This window comes from Littorina saxatilis, linkage group LG7, assembly GCF_037325665.1.
Source record: "Littorina saxatilis isolate snail1 linkage group LG7, US_GU_Lsax_2.0, whole genome shotgun sequence".
Taxonomy (NCBI): domain Eukaryota; kingdom Metazoa; phylum Mollusca; class Gastropoda; order Littorinimorpha; family Littorinidae; genus Littorina; species Littorina saxatilis.
This window is the reverse complement of record NC_090251.1, coordinates 14,959,174-14,983,470: the sequence shown is the minus strand read 5'-3', so window position 1 is coordinate 14,983,470 and position 24,297 is coordinate 14,959,174. Positions and strand designations below refer to the sequence as shown.

The 24,297-nt window shown below is 44.8% G+C and overlaps 1 protein-coding gene across 9 annotated transcripts in view; it reads left to right on the top strand.

Annotated features, from left to right (window-relative positions):
* The window catches only part of LOC138970768 (serine-rich adhesin for platelets-like), a 162,479-nt gene that overhangs the window by 35,040 nt on the left and 103,142 nt on the right, over positions 1 to 24,297 (top strand). The window contains exon 1 of one of the 9 annotated variants that reach the window (XM_070343284.1): positions 18,196 to 23,380. The exons of 3 other annotated variants lie outside the window; for them this stretch is intronic. In XM_070343284.1, the coding sequence (XP_070199385.1) occupies positions 18,719 to 23,380 (4,662 nt within the window). In that variant the 5' untranslated portion in view covers positions 18,196 to 18,718. Of the gene's footprint in view, positions 1 to 18,195; positions 23,381 to 24,297 lie in introns of those variants that run through there. 5 more of the 9 variants (XM_070343285.1, XM_070343282.1, XM_070343280.1 and 2 more) reach the window with 5 other exon arrangements.

Below are 24,297 nucleotides of genomic sequence, written 5' to 3'. Positions count from 1 at the left end.
TTCCCTGTGGCAATCGCAGTGAAGTAGTTCATAGTGTAGCGAACCCGTTTCTGACACTGGTTTTTATGTCCACGTGTATTCATAGGAGTCACACAACGATATTTACTGGACACGCAGAGAGGGAATCTATGTCCTTCCACAAATGACTTGACAGGAAGACATTACCTGTCGACACACCTGTTCCGTCGGTGTCATGTCAGTCTGTAGTACCTGGCTGTCACTTTAGCTGATCCACCTTACTTATATACTTACTGCTCTGAGTCATGGGTCAGTTGAGACAGTCTTACAGCGTTGTGAGGATTAAACACTGCCGAATATGCGGAGATGGTGTGTTTTGTATTAGGCACAAAAAAAATAGGTGTGGTTACGGTAACATAGCCAAAAAAAATAGGGTAGGTAGGTAGGCAATCACTTTTTTTAAACTTTTTTTTCTAATGTGTACAAATTAAACCTACTTGTGCGACTCAGGCGATTTTGCTTTCATTGCGTTTTCTGCACTCGTTTTTTTTCTTTTTTTTCTGACAAATGTAATAAAAAGTTATAGGGTCGGCCCCTAAAAATAGGGTAGGTCGGGTTACCGTAACCACACCTATTTTTTTTTCTTAGGCCTTATTATATTTGAGAGACAGGGAATTAAACACTCTAAATGCATACGGCATGTGCAATAGAGTACGTGAGAGTTGTGCGAAACTGACCAATCTCCTGGCACCTGATCAAATAACGAGCATTTATATGAGCAAGCATTATTTTGAGGATGTAAGACGCTTTTTCATTTCAATGCTTGTTATTCGATCAGGTGCCAGGAGCTTGGTTTCGCTCAACTCACTCTTAGTCTTACTTTGATTGCACATGCCGTATGAATTTCGAGTGTTTATTCGTTTCTCAGATCTTAAAATAGCGCTCTGCCTCATGTGTTTAAGATTAAGACCAAAACATCAAACGGAGAATGTTTGTTTTAATAAAGCAGACTCCAAACTGTTGTTGAAGAAGTGAAGAAACTCAAGAAACGCTGCACAGTGGTTTGGATTTGTGAGAGTTTTAAGGCATTGGATTGTCCGAATCATGTGGTGCTTGTGGTATGACCGGAGAGAAAACAATGAAGACAATCATTCATTGGATTGCATGTGATCGTCACGACGAACAAGAATGCATTTTATAGCATGGATCAGGATAACTAAATTGATCAGGGAATTGAATTTCAGTAAGTGTCTGTGTAGAAAAAATGCAAGTGGTAAGGACGAGGGCGTAGTGACCTAAAGCCGTGCGAGGTTAAGACTAGAGCACGTTCTTCCACTTCAAGTGCAGAGAATTAGCTTTGAAATCTCAACAAAAGATAAGCCAGGAGATTTGGAAAAACAGGGTAGGCTGAGCCATGGGGTTTGGTTGGGGGATTTTGGGAAAAGAAATGGGAGGGGAGGGGGGGGGGGGGGGGGCAAGGACCTGTTTGATAATCGAACGCAGGTGAAAATCTTTTCTCAAATACAAACATGCCGACGCTTCAGTTTCTGAACCTGACAGCAGGCAAGCCAGACAGCAATAAGCCGAAATGCACACTTAGGATCAGCGCAGTGTCCAAGTTCAATCGTCTAACGGTGGTCCTATTTGGGAGCATCTCAGAGAGAGGTTTTTGCCGTGTGCTCTTCGCTAGGGTGCTTTCGCCAAGATGCTAATCTTACCACAAACATAAACAGCAGAAGAATCAGTCATGACTACGGCTAGCCCATTGTTTTAATTTTTAGACCAATGCAGTCTCGTGCTGCAATCAATGAACGGTGGTAGTATTATAGCAAAGTAACTCAAAGTGAGGGTTATGTCGTGCGCTTTTCTTCTAGGTGCCCTCGCCAAGAACCTAGTATGTTCACAAACACAGACAGGACTACAGCTAACACCTTTTTCGGGGACCAGTGCCGTGTCCCACTGTCAGCGTTGAACAGTTCCCGTACAGAGAGGGACTCAAAGTGAGTTTTGGGCCGTGCGCTGTTCGCCTGTGTGTGCTCATCGAGGTGCTAATCAGTCCACAAACACAAACACGGGGACTTGTGAAGATTAGTTAGCAGGACGCCTTGACGAGAGCGAAAGCCTTGCATCATCGCACGAAGGGGGTGCCAAGCTATGATGACACACACACGCCAAGGCAACAGGAATTGGCACCTTTCTCTGTCTGTCTGTCTGTCTTTTGCTTTAGGTCACTGCATGAGTCCTTATACTCGGTGAGGATTAGGAAAAAAACATTATTTAAAAGAGAAAGAAGTGAGATAAAAGTGCCGACGGGAAAAGTTATGTGTATAGTGGCACAAAATGTTTCAAGGCAATGTAAGGCCAAACAACAGTATATGTTGGTTTAGGGTAACCCGACCGAACCTATTTTTTCCCGCCGACCCTAAAACCTTTTTTTTTTCATTTCTCAAAAACAAAAACAAAAAAAACCCACCACTTGCACATTTTGCGAACCATACCGAGACTAAAAAAACCGCCGACCTACCGACCCTATTTTTGGGGGTCATGTTACCCTAAACCAACATATATTTTTGTTTGGCCTAAAGGGCAACACTTTTACTGTCCGTCGGGCGCAGACAATTAATGTTGGGACATCAAGTTGGGTCATTTTCTTGTTCGTGATTTGAGGATTTTTGTTTCGCGAGATGAAAGCTATTTTAGAGAACATTTATCAAGGGAACTGTGCAACCATAATTTTTTGCTGCCAGTTATTCAATGGAGGAAGCCCTTTTGTTCTAGGTGTATGCGAGATCTTAGCCTGTTCAGTCTTTTAAGAAAGTCGTTTAGAAAGAAAACACGACGGGACGATATTCTTTGAAAAATGTCCAGACACAGCGTAAGGCCACACAACAAGGAGAAGACGGTCAAAAAGAGAAGCAGAAAGCTCTCATCATCTCGATAAAAAGGAAGAAGTGGAGATAGGAATTGTTTTTACACCATGCAAGAAAATAACAGTTTGGATTTCGCCCCCCCCCCCCCACCAGGTATCGATATATCTCTATCTCATATCTACATCTTAATGTATTAATCACCATGGTGGACCTCAGATGTTGATCTGCTCTGTCAAGCATACACACACTCGTCAATATTCACCCAGATGTTTCCACGCAACTAGACAGTTCGTGTGTCTGTGTTTTGATTGTTGAGGTGTGCCTGAATAATCTTTATCATACAGGTGTTTTCTTAAAGGATTGTGGTTGACTTGATTTAGGTTCGATCCGCACTGACTGTGTGTGTCAGTGTTTTGATTACCGAGGTGTGTCTGAATACTGTTTATCTACATCTAACAGATGTTTCCAAAGATTGAGGTTGACTTGGTTAAGGTTCGATAACGTCGCACGCAGCTTCGATTTTATGTAGGAGGTACAGGTTCCCCCCCCCCCCCCCCCCTTATACGATCCCATTTATTTTACGCCCCTTGGCAGTTTTGTGTTCTTCATGAATCTGTTTTTGAATGGCTGATTGTCTTTATATCTTCGTCCCAGGTGTTGGCTCAATAAACTGGGGTTGGGTGTGTAGAAGAAACAGCAGGAGTGTGTTCGTGCATGTTGTGTGCACCGTGCGTGGTTTTTTTTCAGGAGTTACAAGGGTGTCCTTTATTCGACAAAAGAAATGCGATAGTTGTGCTACAGTGTGGTGATAAGAGGCAAGTTTCTTTGTGCTTGATCCAACTTTCACTAAAATAGAGGATGATCATAGTGCTGCTGTGTCATGGTGTTTTAACGGTTATGCTTCACAGTGTGGTTGAACAAACGTCAAAGAGTTTTTCGATTTGCTTTGAAAATTACACAGGTTTTTGCAGCTGTTCGCGACTTAAAGGGGAAGGGGGGGTACCTTTAAGCTTAAAAAGCTCAATACTAGCATCCCAAACTGGGAGACGGTGGGTTGAGTGTTTTGCTTACTTGTGTCAAAATGGCTGTTGTGTGTCCATGGCGTGACAGTTACGATGAGGAATGAGAAAGATATATCGAAGTAAAATTTGGTTTTTTTTTTATTGACGCATATTACTTAGTGTATGATATAATTAGAAAATGAATGATAATTATTGACTGACAGATGTCAGACTTAAGGATTTGTTACGATCCATCCAGCAGTCTCATGCTTGGATTGTAATGTATACATGCCTGTAAACTTCTGTGGCACGAATAGTCAATAGCTTATCACATGGAACTGTACAGGTTATGTTCGCTCCATTGTGTGCTCAGCTGTATGATCGATGGTCTAAAGTTACCTTGAAGGCTGCATCTGCTATTGTGAGGTTTGAGGGTTACTTTGACATTATTTCCAGTATTTAAAAAATAAATCTTTTTCTGTACTTGCATGTTTAAAAAGAAGAGCGTCTTCATTTGATTACAAAAAAACTGCAGTCTCGGACACATTGAAAGGACAATGCATTGCAGTCTTAAAATGAAAAGCTGTTGTATTAAGTGACTTTGGCAAAGAGGAACTAAGTCTGCAATGTCCAACACATAATTATTTGCAAGATGGACAGACGGACAGAAATACTGATTAATCCACTGATATACCGACGAAGGAAAGCTTTTTTAATACCAAAGGTTCGCAGCGACTTGAGAAATGGGAGACATCGATGTCAGCGATAATTATTGCAAACGGATGGACACCGTCTGGGAAAAAGACGGAAGTTACGTCACAGGGCGTCAGACGTGCCATGCGTACGGTGCAACATTAAATCCAACAATGACAAGGGGCATGTGCTGTTGTGACGTAGTCACGAAAACGTCATAAATCTTGTTGCGCAACGACATCGTGTAGACATACATTCAACTTCCTGGATAAAATCACGGGGAACCATTTAGGCCGTGTCATACGAAATGTACGTGTACAGAATACAACTAACGCTGTCTGCTCGGAACATTTAGGAAAAGAATGGTTATTCTTCACGACAGGAGAGAATGGACAATGGGTTAGAAACAGAGCTTTGGCTTACAAGTTTACAAACACAAACCCAAAAGAGCATGCAACCTTTGTTTTGGATTGACGCTTGAGGGAAAATCCCAGTCAAAGTAGAGCACAAAAAGGGGGCGGAAAACATTGAGGGAAAAAAAAAGAAGGTCGAAAAATAATCGCTAAGCTCACACGACATCTGCGGCTGTGCCCATAATTTTTGTGAGCTTTGGCAAAAAGCACACCTTTTGACTGTCCTTGCTGTATTTGTCGAAGTTGTAGCCTGTGCACACTGACACATGCACGAGAGAGAGAGAGAGAGAGAGAGAGAGAGAGAGAGAGAGAGAGAGAGAGAGAGAGAGAGAGAGAGAGAGAGAGAGAGAGAGAGAGAGAGAGAGAGAGTCACTCACATGCAGAGTGAGTGGGGAGTTCAAAGGTTATAAGTTATTGCAGTAGATAACAGACTTGATAGCTTTCATTCATTAAAATGTCATCACTTTCATGTAGCTACCTTGACAGCCTCGTCCAGACACTTTCATGTAGCTACCTTGACAGCCTTGTCCAGACACTTCAGAAACTTTATAAAATATTCAAGCCAAAGATTGGAATGGAGTTATAATCAACTGTTTAATGTCATTATTTGCTGCCATCTTTGTCAAAACATTCTGACACAGAATCCATTTTCAAATCTCTTGGTGGCATCACGTTTCTGTTTTAATTTTGATAGGAATAGTGGTCACGTATGGTTGACTTGCTCTTTGTCGGAAACTTTGCTCTATTGAGCTTCTTAGGATGGCAGCCCTCCTCAGAGTGTGGTGAGTGGGGGTGGGATGGAAGGGGTTGGGTAGGGGGTAGGGTGGGCTAAGCAACGAAACGATCGAACGAATCCGCGATTTGTGTGTGTGTGTGTGAGTGTGAGTGTGTGTGTGTGTGTGTGTGTGCGCGAGAGAGAGAGAGAGAAAAAAAGAAACCAACAGAAACACAGACAGTTAGTCAGACAGACAGACAGACAGACAGAGAATGAAACCTCCATACAGAAATCCAAAGAGAGTCAGAGAAGTCGCATGCGAGCCGATTAACAAGCTGATGTGAGGATGGAGGGATTAGATAGTTGTTGTGGCCAGCTTTATAACCGCTTTGGGGGATCAAGGGGCGAGGTGAGGCCAACTTGTCAGTCTCTTGAATCACTAGTCGAACGGCTGTGTGGTCCTGTTGACCCAGGATTTGGCCCCAAATAGTCTTGTTTTCTACTCTCTCTGTTTGGCTGTGTGTGAGAGAGAGAGAGAGAGAGAGAGAGAGAGAGAGAGAGAGAGAGAGAGAGAGAGAGAGACAGAGAGAGAGAGACAAGAAAGAGAGAGATACAGATAGAGACAGACAGAGACAGACAAGAGACAGACAGAGACCGAGACTGTGTAAGGTACAGGCTATGTTTCTCCTGTTGCCCACTCGTTTTACACGGTGTTTTGTTCCCATTACTGCTGTTGTTCACCACTGAATGACCCCCCTGACACAGACTGACAGAGGGACAGTTAGTTAGCTGTTGTGGGCGTGAGGCCTTGGTAAATTCAGTTGTCAAGTCATACAGTGGAATCTGCATTTTAAGACCATGACCAGACCCTAGTTTTTCACATTTTCTGTGAATAAGGTTTGTAAATGTACCTCCATTTCAAGACTGCTTCCTTTTGGTTTAATTAAACACAATTTTATTCAAAATACATGACATGAAACAATTGACGAAAATGCAGCTAGGACACGAACTCAAGCAGATGCTTATTTGACGTGACCATAACAATGCTAAGTTACACAAGTTTTCATGATGGTGGACAACACAATTATTAACCAGAAGAACAAAATGGGGTATGGGGAACTTAATCAAAACAGGAGGATTTACAGAGAAAAAAAAATTAATCAAATAAAAAAATAAAGAAAAAAAATAAGGTGAGACTATGAATGAAGCGCGTGGGACGAGAACATCGATGCTGAGACATGCAATAAGTAAGTTCAGATAAATGTTACTGCTTCCGTTTGCGACTGTAGGTGTGTGTGTGTGTGTGTGTGTGTGTGTGTGTGTGTGTGTGTCTCCCCAACATTCAAGACTTGGCTGTTGTCTTCCTTTAAACTGTCTTTTCAATGAACAGCGTCTCTGACACAATGGTCTTTTATAACTTCGCGTTAGTCTAAAACGTGTCTTTTGAACGTCAGATTCTTGCGCGCGTACATCTCCTCTGCCGATATATTCAGATAGCCACTACAGACGCAAAGTATTGTTGTAACTGTCCGAATTCGCCTGCATTTGTGTGGTCATTTCTATAAGGTTCGACAGCCAGGCTCGAATTGCTGCTATCTGTCGCTGTTGACTTGAATTAAAATGGCCCTTCAGAATGTTCAGACTTGGTGTCTGAGCGGATAATATAATTATAATTGATTTGCGATCTTTTTTTAATTTTTATTTTTATATTTATTTATAGCTGAGAACACCGGAAAAGGGAACACAACATCCTGAAGGATGGGCAGGACATTGACGTTGTAGTGAATGAATGTCTTGCCGGTGGGTACGTGTCCTTTGACCTAGGTGACCCCGTGAACCGACCTGACTGGTTGCGGACTTGCGTCACACAGATAAAGCACTATTAGTGTCAGTGTTAGCGTCAGCGACAGACTCTTGTATATTGGACCCCCCCCCTCCACCTCCTTTGAGCCCCCCCTCTAATTAAAGACACCCGCCTTTTGAAGATCCTGTTATCTAAGATGTTCCGTTCTTTACCCCCATTTTTAACATTCATTCTTTTAAGACCCGATTATTCTCAGATTTGTTCGAGGTCTTCAAAGGGGAGGGGGGAGGGGGGGAGGGGGAGGGGGGTTCCACTGTGCTTGTCGAGTTCCCACGCCCCTTTATGAATATGTGGATTTGCGGATGACTTCGAATCTCTTGCCCCTCCCTAGAGCTACGTGTGTGTGCAAAAAGCTTGGCTGGCCTTGCAATGCATAGGCTTTACCCCGTATCTCTCTCTCCCTCTACTGCGTCAGTTGCACCTGGTCAGGTGTTTGAAAAGAGTGTAAGGGGCAGCGACGGGGGTCACTCATGTTTGCAGTATGTGTGCGACGTTAGTCAATTTCTGCCTTGACGTTTTCGAAAATAGTTTCCCCGTTCCATTTGCGTCAGTGGTAGGTGTAGGTTTAAAAAAAAATTAGCAAGGCAATTCAACACGTACCTTTTACCTTTCATTTGTCTTGCCCTGTTTTGAGAATGGTTCCACAAGTATAATTTGACACTGATGCGACTGTGTGATGTTTACTCTGCTGTTTTTCACGTGCATGTGAAGTGTGTGACGTCATGAGTTTGGCAGATCTTGGTCGCCCGAAGAAAATATTCGTTTCCATAAAGTAATCTGTTGTACATTTATGTCGGTGCGATTGAACTTTTATGTCGGTGCGACGACCAATGCAGCTGCCGTCCCCTCACATAAACGTGTTCTGTGTTTTGATACTGTACTGCAGTTACGTGATTTGCCCGACTGCAAACTTTGACTCCAAAATGGTTTTAAAAATAATATTCTTCGAGATTTGTTTCATTATTTTCTCTCAAATGTTAGCCTCATGGTGCTTAGATTAGGACCGTATTTCAAAATGTAAGCGGGGCGACTTCCAGGAAAATAGGAGTAAAAGCAGAGACCAAATTTGGAGAACAAACACACCTGTAGAGGAGCTACCGCATATAATCTCAATTACAAGGTCATACTAAAATAGGAGATTTGTCATTGCTTACAACCCTCAAGAGTAATTTGAAGCCACAGCAGTCGAGCGAACACGACTAAGACAAAACAACACGCACATGCACAAGCGCGACACACACCTTGACCCTTATGCACTTCCGTGTCAGCCAAATAAGGCAGTCACGTGATCCGGAGAGGGCGTGACCTGGATGTAAGATATTCACGGGCCAGTGATCGCCGATCCGTCATAAGTGTCTCAGGGAAGCGATGATGCATGAGAGAGAAACTGTTGCACGTTGGAAAAGAGGCGACACTTTTCATTTCTACGCTCTCTCCCTCTCCCTCTCTTCGAATTACGATCGGAGACGGCAACAACAATGTGCGTTTTGTGTTTTCGTCGTGTGTCAGCGCCTGTGCTTGGGGTTGACATACCTGGGATTTTTACCTGCAGTTTTATACAGGAGGGATTGATCTGTGGTGGACGACCGCTGTGAGTGACTGGATTCGATTACACGATGCGAGATTTCTCGCGTTTTACGCGGAACAGATTGCTGATGTTGGAAACACATTATTCAACCGTGTGTAGTTATCGAAACATGTGTTCGGTTGTGCTGCATGCGGGCATGTGCCGTGTGGCAGTTTTGTTCCGATGTGTGGAACACTGGAGTTCATTCAAAGGGGATAAATCTGTCGGGTTTTAAGCCTTGCGGCAATGATTGACTTTAAAGTCAGTTGTTACCGTTGAGGTAAATGTGTTCTTCCGCTAAGTCGTGTTTGAGTATCGTTCGTTACAAGTTAGGGTTGATACCTGTGGTGAACTAACATGCAACAGTTAAACCCGAGAGTGGTAAGGTATGTTACTTTTAAACAGAAAAACAGACCCAAAGGCGCAGAAAAGAGAGACAAAAACAAGATTCAAGCTATAGATTATATTTCTCTTGAGACATACAACAATGTCTCTAATTGTTTTTAACACACTGTCACTGATAGACTTCACCAGTTTCTTTATTCAGAGCCTACCACCTGAAACTCTCAGGCTACAATAGAAATAACAATCCATTGTTAGCCACAGTGAACCCCTTTCTTTCTCAGAGCTGACTCACAGTATCAAAAACACACCGGCCATTCTTAGAGTCATGGAAAGGTATGCAAAGAAGTTATGCCTATGTTACAGCTTTAGCAAATCAACAAAGCTAGGTCCTATTAGGTATCACCCCTTGGGAACAGCAACACACTATTAACTGTTTCAGTTTTTGGAGGTATTAATAGCAGTGCAAATTCCTAAGGGGATGAGCATAGTGGGGGAAACGGACTGAAGTGCACCCCGAAGGAGAAGCAAGCAGAAAATCCGACCGTATTGTGGATTACACAACACATCGCCTTTAGCTGGTCACTGACTGGAGTATGCATTCTCTACGTGACGCGGACTGAAAGATATACTTGCATTATGTTCTTTAATTGAGGTCATGTAGACGTCAAGTCAGCTTCCTGTGGAGAGTGGACAATAAGCAGAATCCCTTTCTCACATTGGCATATATATTAGTGTCACGTACAACATTTGTTTTTAGAAAAAACACACACTCCACTTTGCATCGAAAACACATTGTCATTGACAGGTAGGGGAAGGGCTCCTAATATGGACCGGCTCCTAATATGGACCACCACAAACTAACGGCGCTAGAGCGCTCAAAAAAGTTTTATTCGCTGTATTCACCCTCTCTGGATAACTTGCACATGTCAAAACAGTTGCAGAAACAGAAATCTCAAAACCGTCAGGTTTTTTCTCTTTTTTCACTTTTGGCAGCGTTCACTCTAAATTTGCCGCCTAAAACGGACTCCTTTCTGTCTACAGCCAAAGCTTTCATCAAACATGGCTATATATGACAGCTAAACCCGTATTTGTTACATTTTAGCAGTGTTGACCCCGAGTTTCTACTGCAAACAAAAAATAATAGCAAAATCTCAAAGTATGTGCGAGTCCCCTAATATGGACCACCTTCAACAAATCGAAGAAAATAAAAGCTAAAGGCTATTTTCATTAATTTTGTGGAAGTTGATAATTTCACTTATTTTCACTCTGTTTTTGATAAGCTTCTTTAGTTTCCTGGTGTGCTTCAAATAATGCTCTCATCAACCCGAAACAGATACATCTAGAGCATATTTTGATTAGGCTGACTTGTACACTAAGTTGTATCATGTTATTTTGAAATATAGGGGGCTTTTTACAGTGATTCGTGAAGGCCGCTTCACTGGTCCATATTAGGCGCCCAGGCTCCTAATATGGACCCTTTGTGATTTTTTCTGTATTTAATTTTTGCTGAATGTGTATCAAAGCTATTTTACTTTGATTGGGCCTAACGCTTAACCTAAGAAAGAAGGACTACCAAACAAAAAATGAAACTTCTTTGCAAAAAAACAAGCTATTTATCAGCATGAAACAAAAAGGGGTCCATATTAGGAGCCCTTCCCCTATATATCGGCTCCGAAATTAACTTCATGAAAATGTCCTATTCTGCACAGAGAACAGACAGGTTGGTCAGTTTTGGTATGTGTCCAAGTGGACGGGTGCTAAAGCTTATTCCATGTACAAGCCTGGAAGCATCTGTGGTGATATTTACACATTGATAGGTTTCCATTTCAAACTTCTCGGTCATCATGGTCGTTTGACGCCCGATTGAAGCCCTCATTAAAACCCATGTTGGTTTAAACAAGACTTTATTCAATTTTTTATCGTGACATAAAAAATATATGGCGTTTAGGATTTCTCACTCAAGCATATAGTGCTTATTTTATTTTGTAAGCAATTCTAGTGAAAACATAACAGTGGTAGGCATGATGGTGGACTAAATCGAAATACTCATTTCACCCATGTTGATTGAATTACAATTACAAGGTAGTCTGCACAGGAGGGAACGCCGCGGTATCTTTACAGGATAGACTAATGTTCGTCTTCTCAGACACGCGCCTGTTTGAAAGTCCTTCACCGCTGTAGTAAACTTGAGGCTAGAAATTGAGTCATCTGTCTTATCTATCAACCTGCAGACGACTCGGGGGTGGACAACACAAACATTTGAAACATCCCGCTTGATTCGCTTATCTCTGTTTTGAATTTGAATCGATGGGGTCAGGACCAGTCTCTCGCACAAGACACCCCCCGCGTTTGACCCTGCAGTATTTAAGGGTTAAAAGGACGCCCCCTCCCCCCTCTTTACTTTTAAACCAGCCTCACCGGCGCGAAGAAATTGAGACAATGCGGTCTTGCCTGGTATTTAACGCGGGTGAGAACCAAAAGGTCGAGGGTCAAAAGGTCGAGGCACAAAAGGTCGAGGACATTTGGTCAAGAGTCAAAAGGTCGAGTGCGACAAAAGGTCGAGGGTGACAAAAGGTCAACAGCAAAACGTCTACGGGACAAAAGGTCGAGGATTAAAAGAGGTCGAGGATTAAAAATTTCGATTTAATTTTCTGTGTCCATTCGTGATGAAAATTCTGCTTCGAGTGCCTATTGTGCATATCACAGGGGTGATTTGTGAATATGGTCACACACACACACACACACACACACACACACACACACACACACACACACACACACACACACACACACACACACACACACACACACACACACACACACAATAACGCTCGAACGCGCGCGCACGAACAGACACATCAGTTCTTAGTATATGTTTTCATAATTTTGGATGCAAGACAAAACGACAGCAGTGCACTGCCTTGTCGTTTCCTTTCTGTGATTTGACGAGCTCAATTCTGTCTCGAAATGTAACTCTCTCTTCGTTTGCAAATGCTTTCAAAATTTAAATGATGGGAAAGAAAAAAGAAGGAAACGAAAACTCAAGCTTTTAGCGTGTCAGTGACATGTTTCATTTCATTCATCATTTTCATTTATGCCTTTGACCCCGTCCGGGGCATAGGCCGCCAACAAGAGCTCGCCAGGCACTCCGATCCTGGGCCAATCTCTCCAGTTGTCTCCAGGTGTAGCCGATGTGTTTCACCTCTGCCTCCAAGTCACGACGCCAGGTGTTTCTCGGCCGGCCTCGTCTCCTCTTGCCCTGCGGGTTCCATGTGAGGGCCTGTCGCGTGATGCTGGTTGTCGTCTTGCGGAGTGTGTGGCCAATCCACCAGAAGCGTCTTTGCAGAATGTCCTGTTCTACGGATAACTGTTTTGTTCGCTGCCAAAGGTCTTTGTTGCTGATGGTGTCAGGGCAGCGAATTCGGAGGATTCTTCTGAGGCAGGTGTTAATGAAGGTCTGGATTTTTCTTGTGGTGGCAACTGTAGTTCTCCAGGTTTCGGCTCCATACAGCAAGACTGACTTCACCGTGGTGTTGAAAATCCTGAGCTTGGTGTTGATGCTCAGGTCTGCTGATGCCCATACGTTCTTCAGTTGAAGGAAAGCTGCTCTTGCTTTGCCAATCCGGACTCTAACATCAACGTCCGTGCCACCCTGCTTGTCGACAATGCTTCCGAGATAGGTGAAATTGTCTACCTCTTGCAGTGCTTCACCATCCAGCGTGATGGGGGTCGTGTTGGCTGTTGCGTTGGTCCTAAGGACCTTGCTCTTCCCCTTGGGGATGTTGAGGCCAAATCGAGCGGAGTTGTTGGCCACAATGCTGGTCTTCTCCTGCATTTGTTGTTGGGTATGGGAAAGAAGGGCCACGTCATCTGCAAAGTCCAGGTCATCCAAAGTGTCCTTGTTGACGTTTCTGTAACAAGTACTTTTTTCCATGGATGAGTTGTTAGCCCTTCGCACAACCCCCAACCTGGAGTGCCAGGGTGTATACTTAGTCTGGCCCCATTCACCTCGGACCTGTCCGGCGTGGTTACACCTGCCAGGAGCACTATGAAGGCTCCGGCCGGCATAGCTCTTTGGATCATCAGGGCACGCAAGCTGCTACGCCACGGCAAGGCATATACACCAGTAGCAGAGTGACATGTTTCACCAACAACAATCTGTTGAGTGTCGAGTGTATTTACCAGCACTGTTGACCACACTACGCTCCATTTACCGACAAAGCCGTGGGTCCATGAACACAAACACCCGTCACTCAAGGCACTCTTTGTACGAACACTGTTTTGAATAACTAAACAAATAACACAACAGTTATAAATGCACACAAAGCAGCGTTTTCTCCAAGCAGCAAAAAAATTAACACACACGTAAACAGAAAATTATGACGACAGTTTTTTAATCCTCGACCTTTTTCAGTCCTCGACCTTTTGTCCCTTAGACGTTTTGCTGTTGACCTTTTGTCACCTTCGACCTTTTGTCGCCCTCGACCTTTTGACTCTTGACCAAAATAATGTCCTCGACCTTTTGTGCCTCGACATGGTAAAACTCGACCTTTTGTCGCACACCCATTTTAGGCACAACGGAATTCAGTTGTCAAGTCATACAATGGAATGTGCATTTTAAGACCATGACCAGACCCTAGTTTTTCACATTTTCTGTGAATAAGGTTTGTAAAATGTACCTCCATTTCAAGACTGCTTCCTTTTATTTTATTTTGAGGCCTGGCTTTCTCAGATTTTTGAAGGTCTTTAAAAGGGGTTTCACTGCATAATTCATGGATAGACTGTATAATCCCTTTCCCCCACCCACTGAGAGATCTCTCTGCCTCCACCCCGTCTTCCTCCCACCCAATCAAGACAATTAAGACAGTGCGGTCTTACCTGGTATTTTACCAACACTTAAATCCAGGTGTCATGCCATATATGGGACGGATGGGAGGGGACAGTCTTTGGGAGGAAACGGGAGGGATCTTTTAGAAATCCCGCGCGAGACACGCCCCCACAATTCACAGCTCAAGAGGTCATAGCAGTTATCTTCGAGTGATACGATCGAGTCTTGTCGTTTTACGGGCAGTTTTACGTGTTTGGTTTGTGTCGCTCTTAGTGAACGCTCGTGGAATTTTTGTTTTTTTAAGTCGAAGAGAATTCGTCGGACTTGTTATAGTCAGTGTCGTTTTTGTGATCGATTCGTGGACGTCTTCTCTACGAATGTTATATCTAGATGAAAGTATTGTTGAATGATTATTGTATCGAGGTGATTGTGTCCGAATGACAAAATGTCTAAGGTCATTCCCGCTCTAGCTACAAAGCATCAGCCGCAGGGAAAGAAAGAGACATGTTTCTTGGACAAGTCTTCTTTTGAGGTATTTGTACTGTCAATAGCGTGCCCGACAAGAGAAAAAAATAAAAATAAAAATAAAAAATAAACTTTTAAAAAACAAGCAAACTCGTAGTAGGAGAAGCAGCGCGAAGACGAACAAACAACAACCGTGGGAAGTACATATAGTAGACATTCGGCAGCAAAAACCGGTAAGCAGCATTGGGAAAGGGGGACCTGATTTGGCCCCTATCGCAAGGTCAACTAGGTTTACCGCGGCGTGGTAGCCGAGCTTTGGCGAGTGTCGAGCGCAGTTTGATGAGGGGTCAGAAGAAAACATACATAGGCTTGGGGAGGAAAAAAAGAAAGAAAGACAGCTGGGGATGTTTATACCTCAACGAAGAAAGTACGGAGAAAGCCTCAGTTTGTGTTTGCGTGCTGTTCAGTGGTGACGGGAAGCTTTTGCAGTGGTCGTAGATGTGTTTTGTGTTGTGGATTACCACGGTTCCTGTGTTCTCTCGCCTGTTTTTACGGTGTAGGAGTTTCTGAGAAAAAACAACAACACATAAAACGAAAAAGAACAAAAGAGGAAGAAAAAACCCATAAAAACTAAAGAGCAGCCCTCAAACAACAGCTGGGGATGTTTACACCTCAGCGACTGAAGTACGGATAAGTCCTCAGTTTATGTTCACGACTGTAACAGTGACGGTAGGTGTTTGCAGTGGTCGGAGGTGTGTTTTGTGTTTACGTTGATGTGCACGGTCGCTGTGTCCTTACGCTTGTTCTTCGCCGTGAGAGTTTCTGAAAAAAACCTGCTTTGGATGTCAAACACCTCAACGCAGAACATTCTCAGTTTGTGTTTATACCATACATTTCTACAACAGTTTTGGAAGTGGATGTAGGATGTTGCAGTGGCCGTAGGGGTGTTTTTATGTGTGGTGTTGATGTGCATTGGTCACCGTGTTCTCACGCAATGAAAAAGTTTCTGGCTCTTCGTGTGTAGGAGGGGTAGGGGTGAGGAACGGATGTGTGTGGACATGGGGAGATAGCTGTCTCATTGTGTGTGAGAGAGAGAGAGAGAGAGAGAGAGAGAGAGAGAGAGCGCGTTTTGGGCTCATTATGTGTAGGAGGGGGGAGGAACGGATGCGTGTGGACAGAGGGAGATAGCGGTCTCATTGTGTGTGTGTTTTCCCTATGTGGCCCGTGGCCCTAATGTCACAAGCAAAGACAGGAGCGGTGGTGTTCAGTTTGTGATGTGGGGGTTAGGATGCTAATTGTCCCGTCTTTGTACAGAGAGCGAATTGTGTAATGCAGGGGTTCGGATACCAAAGCTTTTCTTGCTGTCTTTGTCCTGAGAAGGAATGAAGTCTTTATACTGTTGAAGTGGACAATAATGACAGAATCAATGATTGATTTCCCAAGCCACGTGTAGAAATGGTTATATTTGATCAATTGATACCCTCACCAAGTTTTATTTTTCATTTAGAAACAGTTGACTGTTGGTTCAGTTTCTCTCTGGTTCTTGCCACTCTCTCACACATACAGTGTGTGTGTGTGTGTGTGTGTGTGTGTGTGTGTGGGGGGTACGCGCGCGTGTGTGTGCGTTTGGGGAGAGAGAGAGTGTGTGTGTGGGTGTGCGTGGGTATGTGAACGGGGGGGGGGGGAGAGAGAGAGAGAGAGAGAGAGAGAGAGAGAGAGAGAGAGAGAGAGAGAGAGAGAGAGAGAGAGAGAGAGAGAGAGAGAGAGAGATCAACAAAACCTCTAAATCATGTTAAAGCTCCCATTTTTACCTATAACCACGTGTGTCATTAGCGGCTTTGAAGACCAGTAGCGAACCTAAGGCGTGTTGGCAGGTGATGTGACAATTGGAAACTCGTTGGACTAGTGAAGCAGAAAGTGACATCTAGTGTTAACATTCTCCTGTCTTTTCCTGTTTCTTCCCTGGAGGTGGTTTTTGGTTCAGTGGGTTTTGTGGTTGAACAGATGTCGTGAGATGGACAGACAGCTTGTTATTTTGTTGTAGGAGGATGGCTTAACCATTACAATTTAAAAAAATTAATAGCGTTCGACTTTTAGCTGCATCTTACTTTCTTGTTACTGTTGTTGTCACTATTGGACGATCCTAAGTACGGCTTGTTATTTTGTTGTAGGAGGATGGACAAACCATTAAAGTTTAAAAATAAATAGCGTTGGACTGTTAGCAGCATTCTACTTTCCTGTTACTGTTCTTGTTACTGTTGGACGATCTTAAGTGCGACCTATTTCGTGTAAGTAGAAGCGATAAGTTAGATATCATGTGTAGTGTTGACATACACATATATCTGAGACACCCGATAAGAAGTGTGAGTGATAAAGGTATAATGAACATACGCCTATCTGTGCGGTTTACTCCCACTTTTAGAGCTGTATAACACAGCTGTGCATCCGTACTCGGTCCGTGTTCCAACATTTGTGGGCGTTTCAGATGTCGCGTAGACTTTTTGTACACATATAATGGCTAGAAAAGCTAGTTAGTAAGATGATTGAAGTTAATTAAGACTGCTCCTGTTTCGATTCTCTTGTGTTAGATGCGCAAACTTTTCCATTGGAAGCAATTTTGATATGATCGCATTCGTGTGTTGAAGTCTTTTAATCAGGTGAAGAAAAGAAGAACTAAACTGTCAAAAGTGAATGAAAGATTCAAAGCAAAAACCATAAAACGAAAAAAGGAAAAGGAAAAGGAGAATAGATCGTCAACAACTGAAATAACTGAGCCTTTTATGAATCCAGTTACGTTGATTTCCAATTTCTCCGATGCGTAATAAACTCACACTGTCAGTTTAAAGAAAAAGAGTATTATTTCAATATTAAAATGCATTAGCTTCGTATATGAGTCAAACTATGGCAGCAAACTAAATTGGTATTGATTTTTATGACGGTATTATCAAGGTCGTAAATAGGTAGAGATTATTTGGTCTGGTCCATATAAAATCGTAGGCTGGAAGAGCTGTCGACAGACCCTCGGTAAACCTTTTACATTTCCTGGTTTCTAGTATTCAGACGCCTGCAGCGTTGGTGAGGAACTGACTCCCTGTTTTATCTGACACTAATGATAGACCATCGGTTATCTTCCTTTAGCAGGCAACGCGCCTTATCTCCCTTGCAATTGGAACCATACGGAGAACTCATGACTTTGAACCCATGGCAACAACCTTTGACCCGAACACACATTCAAACTGCAGAAACTCTGTGATTGTGAGGAAAATAGATAAGACGCATTTTGACTCATAATTTGTAATGTGTTTTTCTGATAAGATAAAGACAGTGCAGATGGAAGTTATAGACATAGCGAACATTTTATTCAGTGAAGTTGTGCCACACAGTAAAGCGAACACGTAACTCTTCAGTGACAAAGTTCTGCAGGAAGTGTGCAATAACGGAAGTGCCGTGTTATTCATGGATGTAAAATATCATAAACAGGATTCATGGTTTCCGGAACCGGAGTAACGAAGTACGCAGATTGTGTTAAGCTGACATGAACCTTGGATTTGCTGGTGTGCACTGCGCCAGTTCTGCATCTGAAACCGACACAAAAATCTACAGAGTTTGTGCGTTTTCAGAGAGTACCACTTTTCGGAATAAGTGCATGTGATTCTCGGACTATGTTCTTCTGTGGATAAAATGGTCATAGAGACCTCCACAGCAGTAAGACATTATTGAAATAAACTGAAGTTTTTGTGGAAAGCATCTTCCAGCGAAGACTGGAACCAGAAGACACGGTGCGCAGATAACTTCTTTCACATTAACTAAATCATTGAAGTCAACTGACTGAGTGATTCACACAGGCATTTTCCTTCTTCAAAATTACGAGAATGAAACGAAGATGCGCAAACAAACACTACATAGAAGTGACACTCTGCCACGCCAATTGACATAAGTTAAGCCCCGCCCCCATCCACTGAATACCCCCCTCCCCACTCTCTCTCTTTCTATCTCACTATGGAGGAGGTGGGGCTGAGGGTGAACGGAGTTAAGAAGGAGAAGGAGCAGCGTCTGAGGATGATGCAGATAGAACTGGGGAGGGCCCGCCTCCTGGCCAGGACGGGGGACATCCTGCCTCAACCCGTCAACATCATCCCTGCTTCGGACCCTGACCCCGACCTTGACCTCAGCGTCGACAACAACTACCACCTCGGTCGTGGTGGTGACTTTGACCTTGACCTCAGCAACGACAACAACCTTGGTCGTGGTGACTCTGACCATGTCACCTACAACGGCCGTGGTGAAGACTACTCCAGCCTTGACCACACAGGTCGTGGCCTCAGCATCAACTCTAACGCTGAGACAGGTCACGACCTTAATCGTAACCTTGAAGTCAGTCTGGGAAGGTCATCCGGGCCAGGTGCTCCCTCCAACTCCAGACCCGAAGAGCTTTCTGTCGACATCCATTCCAACTTACAAGACCACGGCCATGTTGTCCCAGCCCCACAGCCGTTCAGTGACCACCCTCCTCCAAACTCGCCAAGTTATGACGAGAGTCCTGGGGGCTTCGGCTCAAACGTTGACGAGGAGCTCATAGCAGTTTTGCAGAAGCCCTTCACCCTCCAAGACTTTCAGGAGGGTTTGGGTTCGAACCCGCGCTGCCCCTCCCCTTTGTCGCCTATCTGTGAGGAAAGCATGTCGCTGACTTCGGTGGCGAGCGAGGAGGGTGAGATGGAGTGGAAGGACAGCGGCTATGGCGTGTCCACGGGCATCAACTCCCTGTCCTCTGTGACGTCACCCACCTCCGTGACGTCACCGGACAGCGAGGAGAGTGGTCTGGCTTGGAGAGAGGATGGGGTTGAAACTGTGTCTCCTGCTGCCGATGACTCTTCTGATGTGTTTGGAAAAACTCCCGAGAAGAAAGCTTCGAGGGCAGACGTGGGTACGGAATTGAACAGTTTTGACGATGAAGGCTGTCGAGCCTCGAATCAATCTCTTTCGCCGCTGCGAACAAATCCGCAAGACAGTAGAGCCAGTGGCGAGGAATTGCATTCTTTGAGTTTCCCCCAAAGTCACCAACAACAGGTGCAGCAACAGAATCGCGAAAATGACAATGGTTCTGCAGAAGAGAACGATGCAGCATCAGACCCCTCCCCCCTCCTTGACCCCTCTGGTCAGTCCACGTGCAATAATGACCCCAACAGGCCGCCCTCACCTGTGGAGGTCGGTCACTCCACAACCTCTCCGGCCCGAACACAGAGCTCCCCTGGTCGATACCGCGACATGCTGCTACTTGAGTCCAACAGTGTGACTAGTTCAGAAATCGGGAGCGAGTGTAAATTTTCTCGACATGACGAGAACACACCTCGCGTTGACAATCAATACGAACGAGCCGATAATCCGAATGTCACATCGAAGCAGCCAACCAGATGTGACAATACAGCCCATGAAAGAACAAGTCGACAAATCAGCGGCAGCGACGCAGGTCGCGAGGTGGGTGACTTTGCCCAAGGCCGACAAAGTTGTCAAAACTCCGAAAAGAAAACTGGAGTTTTATTGCTAGACTTGGAGGAGAGGAAACCTGTCTCAAACCACAGTGATGACGCTGACCATGGCTCTCGCGCATCCGTCGCGTCAAGTTCAGAGTTTCTCAGCTGCGAGGAAAACCTCTCAGAATTGAACACACCTGTGATAGATATAGAATTTGCCAGTGACTGCCATAAACTACTGACAGACTCTACCAACCCATCATCCTTGGATAACCGAGACCTTCTGTCGTCCAAGCGACTGACCCGAGGTGAGTCTGACGAGAGCAGTGTGGACACAAAAGCCGGCGTGTTTGAAGCGTACGCCTCGCATGTGATACAAGGACTCATGGATCGCCCCTCGTACCTTTCTGTTGAACCCTCCTCGAGTTTTGACGATGGTGATTCCCTGTCCTCCTTTGAGAAGAACGAAGCGGGGTGTTCGTCCCCAGACTTCTTCGGGGGCGAAAAGGGGCATTCTGCACGAACACCTCGAGATGAGGGTGGTGCTACGGACATAAAAAGTTCGTTTTTTCGCGGAAATGAGACAAACAGTGCAATAAAAGACGACGCCGCTGGTGTAACTTACGAGGAAGTCTGTGATGGGTTTTCCTCAAAGCCTGACCCTGAAACGGAGCTCGATGAAATATTTAGAGACATTGACTCGAAGATGAATGTGTCCAGGGGTGTAAATAGACCTAGTGAGGTTCAAACTGTGTACGCTTCCAATGTTAGATCAGCTTCGGATCCATCGTCTGAAGGTATGGAAGCACCAGCATCTGAGACACAGACGCAGCATACAGCAACAGAAATGTCTTCGGCTCCAGAAGTCATCAGCGATACCTCACCCACGAGAACTGGTCAAAACAGCCCTCATCATGTCTCTAGTCATACGGAAGAAGAGAGGGGTCAAGGGATCCCTGCTCAAGACTCTAGTCACGAAAGTATCTCCATGACAACTCACCCCCTTGATTCCCTTAACCCTTTCCTCCCTGTGTCCCCCCAGCTAAACACAGGTGTTTCCCCAACCTTGACCACCAAGAGTGACCACAACGACGATGATGACTCCTCCGAGTTACACAGCGACGACTCGCATCCCTGTGACAACAAAGACATACGGTATCAGATGGACACTCTTCACTCTGTGATTTCACCTTCCCAACAGCAGGGAGATCACAGACCCGAACAACAACAAGATAGTGAAATAAAACAGTTTCAGAGACACACTGCTTTGAATACCGATGACACTGTTGCACATCTTCGTGATAGAAGTGTAAGCAAGTCCGAACTGAGAGGCTCAAGAACTGATCTCACGAAAGACGAGCCAACCGCTGACAAACTCATTCCTTCGTCTGATCACTTCACGATCGTGGAGTGCAAACCAAGTAGCACAGAGGAGAACGTCACTGTGTCCTCAGAATGTAAACTTCTTCGTACACGTGAACAGATTTCCATCCTGGATTCCAAACCTTCAGGCTACCTCACAGAAGAAGAAGAAGATGAAGAAGAGTCTGACAGAGACGAGAAACAACCAGAAAGACACACAGAAGAGCAGCCATCAGACGAAGACTCTCACGAACAAGCTAGGGAAGAGTTGGGTGTGGATTCTAAAGCGGAGCAAGAATACAAAGAAATCGTAAGAGAAAACGACGTCGACGACAACGACAACGCCAGGAACAACGACAACCAGGATGATGAGGTGTGTAACCTGAGTGCTGTCAGTCATAGAAGTGAGTGTCGTGCGTTGTACCTTAACGAAGAGAGGGATGCCGTCCCCGTCGTTGTCGTCGGCGATCGTCATTATCATGACATCGATGATGACGTTGATAACACCATCACCGCTGACTTCACCATGCTTCCCCCCTCACCAACACTCACTCTCACTTCCCCCTTAGCCAGCACAACCCTCACCACGACTTCCACTACGTCTACCACTACCCTCACTCCCATCACCACCACCACCACCCGTGATCTCTCCAGCACTGTTGAGAAGACTAACTCTTACACGGCTAAATCTGACCTTGTTGAAGAACCCAGCGATTCGTTGTCTGTCCCTGATAAAGCTAGGTCTCAATCTGACACTGTTGAAAAACCAAACACCTCTTTGCCTGTATCGGACCATTCTAGTCCTGCTGCTACAAAGACAATAACTGCTGAGAAAAATGCAACTTCTTCCCCTGATGCCCTTGCCAAAGATGCGTACACCTCTGTTATAGCCGAGGATACTGTACGTTCCTCGGAAACTTATTCTCGTTCACACTCGTCCAAGAAAGTATTAACTACAAGCCGTCCTCGCGAAGGCCAGAACAGTATCAGCCATTTGCTCAACAAGTGGCACGCCATGGAAGTAGAGGCAGCAGCAAAATCATCATCACCATCTTCTCCACCACCGCGGCAGCAAAGTCGTTATTCTCAGTTCCATTCCTCCAGGCGTTTGTCACAGTCCACGCCCAACTTGGACTCTGCGAGTTCTGCTCCAGGCGGTGGACATACGTCGAATGCGACGCTGGACGAACGTCCAGAGCAGGAGCAGAATTACCAGAGCGCGGCTAAAAAGATTTTGTCTCTGGAAACCAAGCCACTCATCTATGGCAGCACGGGGGATCTGCCGTCTCCGAGACAACAGGAGAGAGATAAACATTCTAAACATTCCACGTCTTCCAAAGACAACGCTTATAAAATGTCCTCCGTTGAAGACCTCAACATAACGATCGTGACCTCTGACGACGGAGCGTCGGTGACGTCATCAGTGACGTCACAGCTGTCTCCCGTGACGTCACCTCGTCGCGATCGCTCTCTGAGCAACATGGAGGCAAAAGAGACGGTGGCCGGACTGCCAAGCGTCCACTCCCTCATCGCAAGGTTCAGTAACCGTGACAACGACCATCAAACGACCGCTACGAAATTCGAGTCGTCAAGGAAACGGTGGTCGTCAACGCCGCGCCTTCAAGGACCGACGACGACACCTACATCAGTGTCAACATCGGTGAAGTTGTCGTCGTTGTCACACACATCGTTGGCTGCGACGACGAAGCAAAGAGACCCCGACTTGTCACCGTCATCGTCGCCTCATCAGTGGGTGTCTTCGTCGCCGTTGGTGTCATCATCACCTGAGCGTCGTCGACGTACGGTATCGTCGCAGCCGCCACCACAGGTATTGCGTATTTCTTAATGGTGGTTGATGTTTGTTATTGGTGAATAATGTGATTTTATGAGTTTTTGTTTTTCATTTCTTGTCGGGTTTAGCGTAGTAGGGTCATTCTTTCTTTATTTGGAGTAGAACTTGTTTAGATCTGGCTCTGATAGTCTCTGTTAGATTGAAGGTTTTTCCTTTCTTGGCGATTGTCTGTACTTTGATGGGAAGTCAGTGTGTGTGTCGTGTGTGTGTGTTTGTGTGTGTGTGTGTGTATGTGTGTGTGTGTGTGTGTGTGTGTAGGGGGAGGGCTCTTGGGGATTAGAGAGAGAGAGAGTGAGTGTGTGTGTGTGTGTGTGTGTGTGTGTGTGTGTGTGTGTGTGTGTGTGTGTGTGTGTGAAAGAGAGATAGTAATTCCTCCGCGATCTGTACATTTTACAAATGCTTCTTTAAATCAAGATAATGTGAGAGATGGTCGCTTTTTATTGGAAAATTGGATTTCGTTCTTAGTTAATGATGTTCTGCCATTTTGTCTCTATCTGCACTACTATTCATGCTTGGCGTTGTCACTGTGCAAATGCTTGTGTTGCCTTGGTGAACGGGAATTGAGGGATATTTGTGTGTGTGTTTTGTGTGTGTGCCATTAACTGCTGCTGCCACTTGAAGTGTGAAGAGTAGGGTACAGATTTACGTGTCTGACATTTTCTATTCTCTGAAAAGGGGAAAAGTGTATCAACGCGTGGCCAGACTGTTGTTGAATTTCAACCCATTATGCTTGTTAAAAAAATTAATTATTGGTGATTCTAGCACGCTAAGAGACACAATTCATGTTGGGATCGAACATGCTAAGGAAGGAATCACAGGAGAGGTATAAATATACACAAATACAGAGATTATTTTACTGTGCTTTTTTATGAGGATTTGAAGGGGTAGGCTTG